Here is a 16,451-nt window from a genome sequence, read left to right as displayed (position 1 = left end):
GAGCCCAATGTCTAATAAGGGTATCTCTTATAACACTGCTGTCACTGCTGAACGTGGTAATGAAATTACATGCGAATTTGCCCTTATTGATAACTGGTAGGTTACAATCAGCTACTTGTATGGGGCTAGGGGAGTCCTTCCTCCTTTTAATGAGATCAGATTGTTTAAGCTTAATAGTCTCGTGGTAAGCTTTCCGAACCAGGGACTTGGGGTCATTTTTCTCTGAAAAACGTCCTTTCAGGATACCCACTTGGTCTCTAAAATCAGCATCTCGTGAACAATTTCTCCTAATTCTTTTGTACTGATTGAGAGGGATATTATTTAACCATTTCACATAATGCTCACTCCCAAAGTTTATATAGCCATTAGCATCTACTTTCTTGAAAAAGGTTTTAGTGTGGATCTTAGTATCATCATGAAAAATGGTTAGATCCAATTTATTTTATTAAAATTTTTATTAAGTGTGGGTGAATATGTTCAAGAAAATTGTAGATTCACTTTATAACTTCAGGCAAATAACATGTTTTTATTATGTTTTTATAATGTCTGCATTTCAGATACATATACATTGTTGTGGCATTCTTATATATTTTTATATTTCTATATTCTTATATATATTTTTTCAAAAAATCCCTTTTTATATAAAAAAAGTTCCAAAAAATCTTTTTAAATATTTATATATAATTCAAATAAGCGTCATAGGTATGTTTCTAATTTTAATTCCCCCCCCCCCTCCCCTGGTCATAAATGCAGACACCAATGATATTGGATGCTGGATAGTAACGATATTTTTAGCTCCATATTTTGGCAGTTTTCTTATTCCTCCATGTTTTTATAGTATTTTTTATCTCTTTATAAGCATCGCTGCGTGTTTCAAATCTTTCCCTGTAAAAATAAAAACATTTTTTTCTCTTGTTTACGGTGCAAGGCTGAATCCTTTGCCTGATCATCCTCTTTTTTGGCACTGATTCTTTTTGTGAATGCTCTTTGGTCAGAGCTTAAATGCCTCTTTTTTTCTCTTTAGCTGCTGTAGTATGATGTGCGCGCACGCGTGCTACAGCGGTTTCCCACGCTCTTGAACTCACTCGACCTTGCTGTGAGGATCCTGCTACTGTCCCTGTGCAGCGCGCCTGCGCCTTTTAATTTTTTCCCACGGCCTGAACCCACTTCACCCCCTTTGGTAAGAGATTCCTTCTCTTTCTGCACGCAAGTACACAATATTAATTCTTCCAGTTTTTCTTCATTAGTCTGCTTTATTAGTGTTCCAAATGCACACCCCATCACTTCTTGTTTGCAATTGCATTTTTTCACGCATTCACTTTTTGTTTTTTCAAAGGTTAATGTCCAAAAGTAATAGCAGAAAAATCTAAAATCAGTAATACTAACAAATAGAGACACTTAATTACTCAGTATGCTCACCTGCACTTTATGCAATGCTTTTTTCATGTCCGTATGCTAATGGTGCTGATTACAGCTGACCATTAGCTACTAGTAAGAAACTGTTTTTGCAGTCATATTCTTGGCTGTGAGGCAGCTTTCAATGTTCATGTTTAAGTTTTATTTTTATTTTTATGTTTGGTTTATGCCTAATGGATGCTTTATATTTTGTGTTTTTCACTTCATATTTTTTATATCATATGTATATCTGTGTGCATAGTTTGATATGAATATGTCTAACAAATTTTTTCACAGTTATCTGTGCACCCTTGACAGTCCTTTTTTATTTATTTATGATGGATGATTAATGTTTAGCAAGTTCTATCTTGTAATATATGGAAATCCCTAATGTGATCTTGACACGGCTCTGCTCCATGTGGCTATGAGTCATGGCCCTGTAGCACATGGTGAGCTGACGTCATGGGCAGGGTTTCCTTTCTTTGTTTTCCCTCCCCCTTCTTTTTGACTGCTTTATAAAAGCACTCTTCCTTGGCTTCTGTAATAGTTCCTTACCCTGAAGAAGGAGACAGTTGTGGTCTCCGAAACGCGTAGGATGAAATAAAAAGAATCATTTGCCTGACATCATAGTCTATGGTCTTCAAGCGCGGCAAAATACCTGTTTTTTTCTTTTTCTTCCGTTGATATTCTACTTGTGCAACAGGGCTGCTGCTGGACCTTTTTGGCGCTCACGTTATGCTGGTAAAGGAGTTGTGACTGGCACAACCCGATCAGGTGAGTGCATCACTTTTACATGATCTTTCCCACCCAATATATCGGGTAAGACCCTATTGCGCCTTCTCTCTCCTATTTAGATTAACAATAGTACAAGGTAAGAATGCCCTCTTACCCCTTCTTTATTTATATTAGTTATGGAAACATTAATCCAAAAGATTAGACAAGTCCCACTAGTCCAAGGCCTAAAACTAAACCAACTTGAGATAAAAACTGTTGCATTTGCGGGTGACCTTTTGCTCCTTCCCAAAGCTAGTTGAAATACTTGACTCCTTTGGCGAAGTCTCCAATTTCAAAATAAATCTAAAAGCTCTCAATATTTCAACCCCGAGTGGGGGGGGGACATCATCAACAAACTCAAACAGATGACCCAATTCAAATGGCTTAGTAAACAGATAAAATATTTTGTGGAGTTCACAAAAATCCTAACATGTTATATCAAAGGAACTTTCTTCCGCCACTTAGCAACACCAAGACACTTTTCAAAACTTATCACCTACCCTACTTGACAAAACAATCACTGATCTCGGGGAGACAAGCCAGAAAACACAGCCGGCAGCCAGCGAGGGCACTCAACACAGTGAAATCCTAGGTGCATGCATGCATGCTCTATGGACTTTGATTTGCATACTTCCCAGGGGGAAATGCGCCTAGGATTTCACGGTGTTGAGCACCCTCGCTGGCTGCCGGCAGTGTTTTCTGGATGGTCTACCCAAGATCAGTGATTGTTTTGTCTTGTTGGTCTACTAGGCATTGCTCCCACCTGGCCAGAATCCTACACCACACTGATGAGGGGCAATACCGCGAAACAGCCGTCAGTGGATGGATACCTGGCCTTGGTATTTCCCTTGTCATATCTTTAAACTCGTCAAGAGCTGGATATTGACTAAAAGGGTCACTTAATATGGTGGTTATGGTGGTCTCCTAAAAAGAGCCACTCATTGGCTAGGACCTTCTCGGAGGGATATCTGGCTATTTTCGAGCTTCCAATTAATCTACCCCCTTCTTTCTTCACTGCCATCAAAGAAGTAATTTCACATAATGTTTGGAAATGCAAAAAAGCTAGGCTTCATTACAAAATCCTCATCTTTGCAATAAGCTCGGGGCAGTTGGGGCTTCCGGATGTTTTATCCTATTACAAAGGCATACATATTGGTAGGTGGCTGCGCTTGAACTGCGTCCAAGAGCAAGACCGCCAACTCGGACCTTGAACTAATATTACTTGGGAGTCAAGCGAATAAATATCTCTGGTCAACCAGCGAACCACCAAAAGCCTCTAAGCTAGACACTTCCACAATCATGACCTTAAAGATAAGACGCACACTTGCCAAAACCCTCTCTACTTCAAACTGTCCCGGATTTGTCCCCAATAGGTTTGATTCCCAATCTGTTAGATACCAATTACGAGGATATATACAACCTTTGCGCACACCTGCCGATGCTTCCTATATCTCAATTGCGAACTAATAAAATTCCTCTGGAAAATTCCTGGCTAAAAGAGGCCTTAAAAAACAGTAAATTTTTTGCAACATAAACATACCAACTATATATTAGAACAATTCAAACGAACTTTTCCACTTCATGGAGACTGGAAATGGTTAGACCTCCGTACAAAACTCTTTTCCCATAGCCAAATTAATATCTAAAAGGTATAGTCCAGTCCTATCTCTCCAGCCTCCTCCTTTAAACCTATATTCTTATCTTCATAAGAAAAAGAACTTAACATCACACAAAGCAAGATCGCTAGCTAGATCGCTGAAACGTCACAGGTTTTGTGACTTATCAGCGACCTCGCTAGCGATATTGCTGTGTGTGAAAAGCAGCAGCAAGCGGGCCTCTGCTTCGAAGTCACTGATCATGACAAAACGATCAGGACCATTTTTTTGCTCGTAGGTCTCCCGCTGTGCAGCATGCATCGGCGTGTTTGATGGTGGGAGACCAACGAGCGCCCAGCGTCGGACTGGCTAATGGAGGAATCTCCAGTAATGCCAGGCCTGGATTCAGTTACCTGCTTTGCACTCCGGAGCTCTGACCTGAGCTCCAGAGGGCAGCCTAAACTGCACCGCAAGCGACCAGTGATTGATTCCCCGGCGATTACGGTTCAGTTTATGACAGCTGAAGAGATGCCGGGCTGATCTCCGGGGCACTCACCTGAACTCCGGATTGCACCCCGGCCTGTCCGCAGCGGTTATGAACTGAACTGCAATCTTCGGGGAATCAAATCACTCGGCGCTCGCGGTGCAGTCCTGCAAACTCTGAGATCAGACCAGGCTGCAGTTGAGAGCTCCGGAGTGCAAAGCAGGTAACTGAATCCAGGCCTGGCATTACAGGAGATTCCTCCGGTAGCCAGCAGGGAGCCCTCGTTACACGGGTCGCCGGTGGCTGATTTCTTATCGCTGTGCAGACCTGCCTAATTGACAGATCACCAGCGACCATGTAGCGACATTCCAGCGATCCCTGCCAGGTCGGATCACTGGTCGGATTTGCTGGTGCGTCGCTACGTGTAACGGGACCCTAACAGAAGTGGAAGTTGAAGGGAACCTGGCAAACTCACATGGCTTCTCTAGATGCACGTTATTACAGGAAATGCATATAAAAGATTAACCCATTGGTATAGTACTCCAGAAGATTTATATCACTTTGGATTGACCAACTCCAACCTTTGCTGGAGGTGCGGGGCCCATGTCGGAAATCGGTGTCATTTTCTGGTATTGTCCGGAAGTTGTTCTAGAAGGTCATAAAAAATATGCTACAAAACCTAGGCATTTCAAAACATGATTTGAAGGCAAAAGAAGTTTTGCTGTCCTGTCCTTCAATAAACTACTGCACAAAAAAACATGGGCTTTTACCCCTACTAGCTGGGGGGCTTTACACGCTACGATATCGTTAATGTTTGATCGTCAGGGTCACATTGTTAGTGACGCACATCCGGCATCATTAACAATATCGCAGCGTGGGATACTTACCAGCGACCTCAAAAATGGTGAAAATCGTTCACCATGGAGAGGTCGTCCCAAACTCAAAAATCAGTAAGGGTTGTTTAGCGTTGTGATTCATCGCTTATGCGGCAGCACACATCGCTATGTGTGACACCGCATGAGCAAGGAACGTCTCCTTACCTGCCGCCGGCCCCAATGCGGAAGGAAGAGGTGGGCAGGATGTTACGTCCTGCTCATCTCCGCCCCTCCGCTTTGATTGGCCGGCCGATTAGTGACGTGGCGGTGACGCCGAACGTCCCTCCCCCTTGAAGGAGGGATTGTTCAGCAGTCACTGCGACAACGCCGACCAGGTGAGTATGTGTGACGTTGCCGTAGCGATAATGTTCGCTACGCCAGCGATCACAATCGCATGCGCGACGGGGGCGGGTACTTAGACGCTCGCTATCGCTACAAATTGCTAGCGATATCGCTACCGTGTAAAGCCCCCTTTAATCTATCTCCATTGGAAGCAATCTTCTCCTCCATGTGCTATACAGATTAGAGGAGCTCTATAGCTGGAAGACACATACACACCTCACCTTTAAGGCAATCTAGGATCCCTGGTCTAGCAAGTACAATGTACAAACCACATAACTGGCTTATCTAGTTGTCCAATTTCTATCTCTATAAGGTAACATTTTTTCTCTATACCGTACTCAATACTTTTAACCATACAAACTCTCTTCTATCCAGCACATGCCCCTTGGAGTCCCAGTCAATGAAGAAGTGTGTCTCCATGAGTCCAGGTAGTTTTTGTACGCTATTGTCTAAGATTTCTTAAGTTTCTTTGCAGTTTAAGAACTCGCCTACAAAGATTTATTTCTTGTTGTTTTGATGTTCCTTCATCGTAATGCAAAACTGTAACTAGAACAAAGCTGTGTTTGTATGAAAAACTTTTTTGAAAATAAAAAATTGTTAAAAAAATAAATCTTACCTTCCTTGATTTAGAAACACATCTTTTAAGTAAACCTTGTTGAAAAACGTTAGAACCATGGAACGCACAAACAACTGAAGATCTCTCTGTTGGTATATCATGTACACAGCCTGAAACATCTTTTCTGTTGACACTAAAACACACAAGTAGTAACATCATGTAAAATAACTTAAAACAGATATTGAAATCTACGACATGGTACAATGGGTACGGGAAGTATTCAGACCCCTTTTAATTTGTCACTCTTTCATTGCAGCTTTTTGGTAAATTCAAAAAAAGTTCATTTTTTCCCCTCAATTTAAACTCTGCACCCCCTCTTCACATAAAAAAAACCCAGTAATGTAGATTTTTTTGCAAATTTATTAAACAAGAAAAACTGAAATATCACATGGTCATAAGTTGTCTTTAAACTGATAGGACTTGATTTAGAAAGGCACACATCTGCCTATATAAAACCTCACAGCCCATAGTGCATATCAGACCAAATGAGAATCATGAGGTGAAATGAACTGCTAAAGAAGCTCAGAGGCACAGATCTGGCCAAGGTTACAAAAGAATTTCTGCAGTACTCAAGGTTCCTAAGAGCACAGTGGCCTCCATAATCCTTAAATGGAAAAAGTTGGGAACCACCAGAACTCTTCCTAGACCTGACCATCCAGCCAAACTGAGCAATTGTGGGAGAAGAGCTTGGTGAGAGAGGTAAAGAAGAACCCCAAGATTACTGTGGCTGAACTCCAATGTAAAGAAGATCGGTACTAACGAATCAAGTTCTTATTTGCAGAGCTTATTCCATTTGCTTCATTCCATTTTCTTTCAAAATAAATACAAGATGACGTGTTTCGGTCAGAAATGCAGACTTTTTCAAATCATGTACAAACAAGCATATTGTCACTATCTTTAATTAGTGTTTATGTTGAGGATAAGAATGGAGTATCCAAAAATACTTAATTCAGCCATTTCATAGACTCAGGTATATAGTTTAGTAGATGTAAACTAACACACATATTTATGAATGTCTTTGTTTCTTTTTACTAATACGTATATATGTATATTGCAGATTCAGTGTATTTTCCTTAAACACAGTATACCAGCACATCTAATTTTAAAGATGGCTGCCATATCCTGTCTACACCCGAGGTGATAAACAAAAGAAATTCCTGGAGCCTGGACTGACCAATCCAAAGAGGATATGCAGATTTCTATATATCTTGAAGCCCCGACCTACGATACTTGATTGGACTGTATTTAGTCCACACCCTTCACTTCTGGAGAGCTGTGAAAAGTTTTAAACAATAAAGACCAGTTGCCTCAGGGTCCGACATGGAGATAGATATAACTGACTCGTTGTCCGTTATTTAGTCTCGTGTGCACTCATGACATTATAATTTTAAACAGCAGTCACATCCTGAGTGACCAGTTGAGTCACATCCTTAACAGTGGAGGCACTGCTGAGATCACCGTAAGAAGGATTGGCCGAATCTCTCTCTCGGATCCAGGAGACCATTTCCCAGTACCCGGAGGCCCCCGACAATGAGAATTGATCACTCTCAAAAAATCACAGGCGAGTTTCATGTACAATGTATATGACGCTTGGCCTGTTACTCGGTGGTCTTCGGCGAAAGGTTTGACCTCTGATCTGGGAGGGATATTGACGTTGCTGACCCCAACGTGTGCCTATCTTTTGCCAGTACTAGGCAATGCTCCCACTAGCCAGATTCCTACTCCACACTGATGAGGGGCAAATACCCCGAAACGGCTGTCTGTGGCTAGATACCATGTTTGGCATAGGTGGTCTCCTTGACTGGAGACCTTCTTGCTTTGAATAGTTCCCAGGGGGCATTGCTCTAGAATCACTGCGTTGAGAAACACGTGATGGTGTCTCCGAAGTGGTGGATGTTGATCTCCCGAAGGTCAACCATCCTTGCTCATATATTATATATATAGATAGATAGATAGATAGATAGAGAGAGAGAGAGAGAAACTAACTGGTTTATGCGTTTTTCAATATTTTGTAATTGTTGGTTTGTTTTTGGAACAGAGAGATAAGGGAATCGGCGTTTCCGCCAGAGTTTATCACATCTGTTACCGTGTTTATAGCCAGAGAAATAGGAACACGTGGAGAACGGTATATAGTAACCACGTGTTGGACGCTGAAAATTGCGTCCTCTTTACACGGAAAGGAGGGGGAGGGATTCCGGTGTTGGAGGAAAGTGTTTGAATCAGCGTATTCCCGAGTATTAACTCATGCACTGCTATGTATGACGCCGGAGAAATAGGGACGTATGAGGAACTGTATTGTATTCATACGTTGTACGCCTAAGTGTGTCCTTATTATATAACAGGGAAGTGGAGTAAAGGATGCAGTTGGAAGCGGCCGGTCCAATTAGAGCACTTTGTATACTCTGTTCAAGAAGAGATTGTTTTTTTAGTAGGAGCTGAGAATTGCAAGAGGTTGTATAAATTGGTGGGTTATGATGGACATGGGTAGTGCAAAGAATCTATGATGGGGTTGTGAAGTTATCACTCCTTAGTTCAGTTCAAAGATTCTCCTAACAAAATCCTTTTCCAAAGAAAAGATAGGGAAGACACGAGCAGCACACCCCCTCCCATCCCGAGCTGGAATGCACACTCCCTGCACATTTGTAAAGGGGGGCTAGATAGCTCTCCGGAGGAGAAAAAAAAAATAAAAATAAAAAACTGACCAAGTGTTAAATGTACATATACTTGTGCTAGGTTTTCTATCTTAAGGAGGACGTTTTGATAATTAGGAGATTTGTTGTGGGATTCTTTTAGCCTAGTGAGAATTGAGAGTTTACAAATACATAATTTGTTATTTTGAATCCCTTGTCCTGTATAGGAATCATGCATAAATGTAGGCATTTATAGAATAGTAGTATATGGCAGAGTGTGTAAATGTATAATAATGTAGACACTCCCCATATACACCCTTGGTTCACTACGGAGTTTCAGCCCCTCCCATTACACCCAGGGAGTCACAACATGGATGCTACACCCGGAAGTCAGGTGCCTTGAACTTCCTCTGGCGGCCATCTTGCTGCACCCACTGATGGCAGTACACCTCATATGCCACGCCCCTCGCAATGACTCTTTGTTCAAAGCTCTCCGCCCATCCCCGGTGGGAGGTGTTTCCTGGTATATATGTAAAACATTTAAATAGTATATTTGCTTACTCAGCTATCCAATACATGCAAGTCAAAGATAAATAAGTGAAACTTTTACAGAATTGATAAATAGGAGGTATTTGTCCACGTACAATAATTGGTATTCTAAAAGTCCAGTAACATTGTATCATAAAATGGAATAGAGGTAGGTAAATACATATCTTTGTACCGTATTAGCTAATCTACAAAATCTTGGGAGACTTACCCTACTGATGTCAGGAGGTATTATATCCATTTTTAAGAGCATTGAGCAGTGTGTCCGAGGAGCGGAAGGAGAAGTTTGTCCAGAGTTTAAAACAAAAGATGAGGGGTTTTTTTCCTTCTTTCTCTGGCTTCTACTTAGAGATAAGAATGGAATGTGAGGGTTTTTTTTCCCAATAGTGACGTAAGTTCGGTTTAACCCTTAGAGTTCAGGATTTTACATATTTAGTTTCCTGAATGATTCAATTAATTTTGTAGGGAACATTAGATTTCATGAGATGTGCGATTTAATTTCTGTGTTGTTTTGTTTTTTAGTGGCGATTTATTTGAACAATATATTTTTATTTTGTGACCCTATCCCCTTTTCTGTTTGTACGATTTTTTCCTACCAAAGGTTTTCTTTCCTTGTGGATACAGTATATATGGATACAGTGTTTATCGTAAGGTTTGAAAATTCCCCAGCAATGTATATTGTTGTAAGATATAACTTATTTTGAGTATTTGTCCAATTTTGTTTCTAGTATGTAGCTAATTTATTACCTGCTGTCTTATTTTTTCTTTTAGGGAATATCAGCATAAAAACTCTGAATTTTGCCACATTGGTAAACAAAAAAACAAAAGGTTGAAAGAAGTTATATATTATATTCTCCAACAGTAGAGGGCGCAGCAGGCATATTAGATAGTAATAAAACCAGTTTCAAAACCTATGAGGCACATCTGTTAACTGAAATAGGAAAGTCTTATATGTTTATTTATTTAGTATTTTCAGTCATGTAAAGTATAGATGACCACTAACTGTATTATGGTCAGAGTTAAAAGTTATAAGAATGATCTAATGTATATTTTTTAGTTTTTTGTTTTTATAGATGGAACAAGATGTTGGTCGATTCTACACTGGATATGCTGCGGTTTGCACAACATGAGGTAGTCTAAATTCGAATCACTCCCTCCCCTCCTATCGGTACAGGAGGCAGTGACGCATTAAATGCCTCTCTAGATGGGTAGAACAGGAGTGGGTGAGAGTATTTAGATGTGTTTGTAGGTTGTAGATTTTTTCCTGTTGTCAAATGAGCTACAGTAGGTATGCTGAAGAGAAAGTCTAGATCTGAGCTGATGGAATCGGATGGAGATCCCCGCATAGGTGCAGCTGACCAAAGAGTAGTGAACGGGCCTAGAGTTGAGAGTCTTTCACCAATATGGACCATACCTTGGTGGCACTTGTCACATCAGTGACTTTTGTCACTCCTTGTGTTCTTAAATCCCTACAGGAACAAGTGATACAACAAGGAATAGAGTGTGACATGCAAGGAGCCAGTTGACTGAGGAAGGTCTGTGAACAAAGGGTGGTAAGCGAGCTCTTCTTAATGATGGCCCAGGTAACTTATGGACTAAAATCTGTGTAAGATGGATATCAGTGTGTGCTTTGGTGACACCAGGGTTCTGTACCCAGGTAGGCAAACTCACCCGGTTTTGTAAAACACATTTTAAAACCTGAGTGAAAAAAAAAACTGTAAAGAATCCGTAGAAACACCCTGCACCTGCTCTACCCATTTTTAGAGACTGCAAACTGATGTATATCATGAGCACATTGTATGCAAGTCTGTGCGTGTTGTGTAGATTTCTCTCCTTGTTTGGTCAGAGGCATTCCAGTGCAGAAAACGACGTTGTTGCTGAGAAGCACATGAAGGTGGTATGTAAAAAAAATGGGTTTACAAAAAAGTGTATATTTTATAGGAAAGTGGAAAATTGTGTACAAAATGTTTTGTTTTCTTTTCGTAATAAACAGACTTTATGTAAGATGTTTTTGGTTTAGCACAGGCATGTATAATTTTTATATAATTGACTGAATAGTGTGATAATCAGGTGTATTTTCCAATTCCAGATCTTAAATCAGAGCTAGTAGTATATTGTCTCCAGTCAGGAGACTGAGTGATTCTAAAGGACAAGCGAAAAAAGAGCCATGAGTCAACACTAGATGAGCCGATCCAACCGCAGAAAAATCTATGGATCCACGCCTCGCATTGCAAGAGGCTCGACCAACTAGAGCTGCACTGAGCGTTCTGCTCATACTTATCCTTTTCAAAAAACCTGTACAGTCTCAGACCATTATTGCCAAAAAAGTTAGAAGAGAGGACTTAGAGAACCTTGAGACATGGGAAAGTCCAACTACAAAGGGTAAGGACTCGCCTAGGAGTCCTTGGTCTCAAACCGGTGAAGAAAACCCTTTCCTCTCTCCGCCCATGCCTCAACGTTCAGTTAGGCAGGTTTTTCCAATAGGTCTTTCTACCTCTCTTCATAAGGGAACACAGTACCCTTAGAATTCAGAAATGGCAGAAATAAGTCTTTAGGGGGGGGGACTGTTGAGGATAAGAATGGAGTATCCAAAAATACTTAATTCAGCCATTTCATAGACTCAGGTATATAGTTTAGTAGATGTAAACTAACACACATATTTATGAATGTCTTTGTTTCTTTTTACTAATACGTATATATGTATATTGCAGATTCAGTGTATTTTCCTTAAACACAGTATACCAGCACATGTACTTTTAAAGATGGCTGCCATATCCTGTCTACACCCGAGGTGATAAAAGAAATTCCTGGAGCCTGGACTGACCAATCCAAATAGGATATGCAGATTTCTATATGTCTTGAAGCCCCGACCTACGATACTTGATTGGACTGTATTTTGTCCACACCCTTCACTTCTGGAGAGCTGTGAAAAGTTTTTAACAATAAAGACCAGTTGCCTCAGGGTCAGTCATGGAGATAGATATAACTGACTCGCTGTCCGTTATTTAGTCTCGTGTGCACTCATGACATTATAATTTGAAACAGCAGTCAGATCCTGAGTGACCGGTTGAGTCACATCCTTAACATTTACAGTTTATCCTTTTTTTGTATACATATACAAATATTATACAGTACAGACCAAAGGTTTGGACACCCCTTCTCATTAAAAGAGTTTTCTTTATTTTCATGACTCTGAAAATTGTAGATTCACATTGTGGAATGAAATACTTAAAGTGTGAAACAACTGAAAATATGTCTTATATTCTAAGTTCTTCAAAGTAGCCACTTTTTGCTTTGATTACTGCATTTAACACTCTTGGCACTCTCTTGATGAGCTTCAAGAGGTAGTCACCAATAATGGTTTTCCCTTCACAGGACTTCACAAGTCAGGTTTAATAAGTGGGATTTCTTGCCTTACAAAAAGGGGTTGGGACCATCAGTTGTGTTGTACAGAAGTCTGGTGGATACACAGCGGATAGTCCTACTGAATAGACTGTTAGAATTTGTATTATGGCAAGAAAAAAGCAGCTAAGTAAAGAAAAACGAGTGGCCATCATTACTTTAAGAAATGAAGGTCAGTCCATCCAAAAAATTGGGAAAACTTTGAAAGTGTCCCCAAGTGCAGTGGCAAAAACCATCAAACGCTACAAAGAAACTGGCTCACATGAGGACCGCCCCAGGAAACGAAGACCAAGAGTCACCTCTGCGGAGAAGGATAAGTTTATCCGAGTCACCAATCTCAAATCGCAGGTTAGCAGCAGCTCAGATTAGAGACCAGGTCAATGACACACAGGGTTCTAGCAGCAGACATCTCTAGAACAACTATTAAGAGGAGACTTTGTGCATCAGGCCTTCATGGTAAAATAGCTGCTAGGAAACCACTGCTAAGGACAAGCAACAAGCAGAAGAGACTTGTTTGGGCTAACGAACACAAGGAATGGACATTAGACAAGTGGAAATCTATGATTTGGTCTGATGAGTCCAAATTTGAGATCTTTGGATCCAACCACCGTGTCTTAGGTGAGACGCAGAAAAGGTGAACGGATGGACTCTACATGCCTGGTTCCCACCGTGAAGCATGGAGGAGGAGGTGTGATGGTGTGGGGGTACCTTGCTGGTGACACTGTTGGGGATTTATTCAAAATTCAAAGCATACTGAACCAGCATGGCTTACACAGTATCTTGCAGCGGCATGCTATCCCATCTGGTTTGCGTTTAGTTGGACCATCATTTATTTTTCAACAGGACAATTACCTCAAACACACCTCCAGGCTGTGTAAGGGCTATTTGACTAAGGAGGAGAGTGATGGGGTGCTACGCCAGATGACCTGGCCTCCACAGTCACCAGAACCCAATCGAGATGGTGTGGGGTGAGCTGGACCGCAGAGTAAAGGCAAAAGGGCCAACAAGTGCTAAGCATCTCTGGGAACTCCTTCAAGATTGTAGTTGTAGTTTTGATGCCTTCAATGTGAATCTACAATTTTCAGAGTCATGAAAATAAAGAAAACTCATTGAATGAGAAGGTGTGTCCAAACTTTTGGTCTGTACTGTATTTCAATGGCTATCATATGTTTATACTAATATATAAATAACCTTAAACTACTAAATATATGGAAAAGGAAGGAATGAGTCACCTGAAGCATATACCATCATCTAAATCTTTTGCAGATTTTTTTTTAAATCAGCTTATTATGTGCTGATTGGTCTGTATCACCTCCAGCAACACAAGTGTTTGTTTGTACATGGTTTCAAAAAAATCTGCCACTTGGGTTTGTCCACTTGGGTTTGTGATTTATAGTGGCTGAGCTCCAGAGATGCAGTAAGGCAGGGGTGGGGAACCTCCGACCCGCAGGCCGCATGCGGCCCGCCATGACCTTTTATGCTGCCCCCGGGCACATTCCCGGGGGCTGCAGTGCTGGGGCCGCCAGCCCTTTAAATGACCACATGCACTGTTTGGGAGAACCAATGGGCTCTCCCGCTGTCCAGTAGCGTAATCAGTGGTCTGTGCCCGCCCCTCTGTCCCCTCGTGCTGTGTGTGTGCCCGCCCCTCTGCCCTCGGGAGCGATGTGCCCGCCCCTCTTTCCCCTCGTGCGGTGTGCCCGCCCCTCTGCCCTCCGGAGCGATCTGCCCGCCCCTCTTTCCCCTCGTGCGGTGTGCCCGCCCCTCTGCCATCCGGAGCGATCTGCCCGCCCCTCTTTCCCCTCGTGCGGTGTGCCCGCCCCTCTGCCCTCTGGAGCGATCTGCCCGCCCCTCTTTCCCCTCGTGCGGTCTGTCCGCCCCTCTGCCCTCCGGAGCGATGTGCACCCTCTGCCCTCGGAGTGATGTGCCCGCCCCTATGTCCTGTCGTGTGGTGTGACCGCACCTTTCAACTTCAGAGCGATCTGCCCGCCCCTCTGCCCTCTGGCCTGCACTGTCTCCGGCGCTGTGTGCGCGCGCCTGCACTCTGCTCCTCGTCCAGTACTTTGTGTACCCTCCCCCCAGAGTTGTGTGCAACGATCAGTGCTGTGTCCCTCACCCCATGCTGTCTATCACCTCAGGTTTGTGGCTCCCCAGTAATGTCAGGGCTCTGCAGGTGCTGTGTGCAGAGCCCTGACATTACTGGGGGGCAGTGCTGTGCATCACCCCCAGTGTTGTGTTCCCCCAGTGATGTCTGTGCCCCCCTCAGTGATGTCTTTGCCCCCAGCTCCTCTTGTGATGTGTCCCCCAGCCCTTCTTTTTTTCTGTATGCTCCCCAGCCCCTCTTGCGTTGTGTATGCCCCCCAGCCCCTCTTGTGTTGTGTATGCCCCCCAGTGTCTCCTGTTATGTGTATGCCCCCCAGCATCTCTTGCGTTGTGTATGCCCCCAGCGTCTCCTGTTATGTGTATGCCCCCACAGCACCTCATGCGTTGTGTATGCCCCCAGCACCTCTTGCGTTGTGTATGCCCCCCAGCGCCCCTGTTATGTGTATGCCCCCCAGCCCCTCTTGTGTTGTTTGCCTTCAGTGTCTCCTGTGACTTATACATCACATTGGAGATGCTGGGGCCATATACATCACAGGAGGAGCTGTGGGCATTTACATCACAGGAGGGGCTGGGAGCATATATAGCTCCTCATGAGATGTATGTGCCTCCAGTGTCTCCTGTGATGTGTATATACAGCAGTCCCAGCGTTTCCTTTCTGTTGTGTATACGTCAGTCCCAGCGTTATCAATGTGATGTATATGCCCCCAGCCCCTACAGTGATGTATGTGCCTTCAGTGACTCCTGTAATGTATATAGAGCAGTCCCAGTGTCTCCTATGTGTTGTGTGTGCCTCCAGCGTGTCCTATGTGTTGTGTGTGCCTCCAGCGTGTCCTATGTGTTGTGTGTGCCTCCAGCGTGTCCTATGTGTTGTGTGTGCCTCCAGCGTGTCCTATGTGTTGTGTGTGCCTCCAGCGTGTCCTATGTGTTGTGTGTGCCTCCAGCGTGTCCTATGTGTTGTGTGTGCCTCCAGCGTGTCCTATGTGTTGTGTGTGCCTCCAGCGTGTCCTATGTGTTGTGTGTGCCTCCAGCGTGTCCTATGTGTTGTGTGTGCCTCCAGCGCGTCCTATGTGTTGTGTGTGCCTCCAGCGTGTCCTATGTGTTGTGTGTGCCTCCAGCGTGTCCTATGTGTTGTGTGTGCCTCCAGCGTGTCCTATGTGTTGTGTGTGCCTCCAGCGTCTCCTATGTGTTGTGTGTGCCTCCAGCGTCTCCTATGTGTTGTGTGTGCCTCCAGCGTCTCCTATGTGTTGTGTGTGCTTCCAGTGTCTCCTATGTGTTGTGTGTGCCTCCAGTATCTCCTGTGTGTTGTGTGTGCCTCCAGTGTCTCCTATGTGTTGTGTGTGCCTCCAGTGTCTCCTATGTGTTGTATATGATTTATCAAATATTATCACAAAGAGTTGACTGCGCTTCAGACAGAGACAGAAAAGCAGTTGTGAGAAGAAACATGATTAGTATCATCCAACATCACAGCCACACCAAAGAGAAGCCGCTTCGGCCGCCACAGTAGGGGTGAGTTAATTGACCAAATATAGCCAGGCACTGCTCATCACATGCCCAATACAATCCCAATAGTGATACATGGAGGTGGCAGCATCGTGCTATGGGGGTGTTTTTCAACTGCAGGGACAGGACAACTGGTTGCAATTGAAGGAAAGATGAATGCAGCTAAGTACAGAGATATCCTGGAAGAAAACC

General features: G+C 43.1%; 1 protein-coding gene across 4 annotated transcripts in view; it reads right to left on the bottom strand.

Moving 5' to 3' along the window:
* Positions 1-16,451, bottom strand: part of TEX10 (testis expressed 10) — a 1,039,320-nt gene that overhangs the window by 688,141 nt on the left and 334,728 nt on the right. For all 4 annotated transcript variants that reach the window (XM_075314987.1, XM_075314985.1, XM_075314986.1 and 1 more), the window contains one exon: positions 6,082-6,214. In XM_075314987.1, the coding sequence (XP_075171102.1) occupies positions 6,082-6,214 (133 nt within the window). The remainder of the gene's footprint in view (positions 1-6,081; positions 6,215-16,451) is intronic.

This window comes from Anomaloglossus baeobatrachus, chromosome 6 (assembly GCF_048569485.1).
Source record: "Anomaloglossus baeobatrachus isolate aAnoBae1 chromosome 6, aAnoBae1.hap1, whole genome shotgun sequence".
In the NCBI taxonomy this organism is placed as follows: domain Eukaryota; kingdom Metazoa; phylum Chordata; class Amphibia; order Anura; family Aromobatidae; genus Anomaloglossus; species Anomaloglossus baeobatrachus.
The sequence above is the reverse complement of the archived record's forward strand: the minus strand, read 5'-3'. Positions and strand labels throughout refer to the sequence as shown.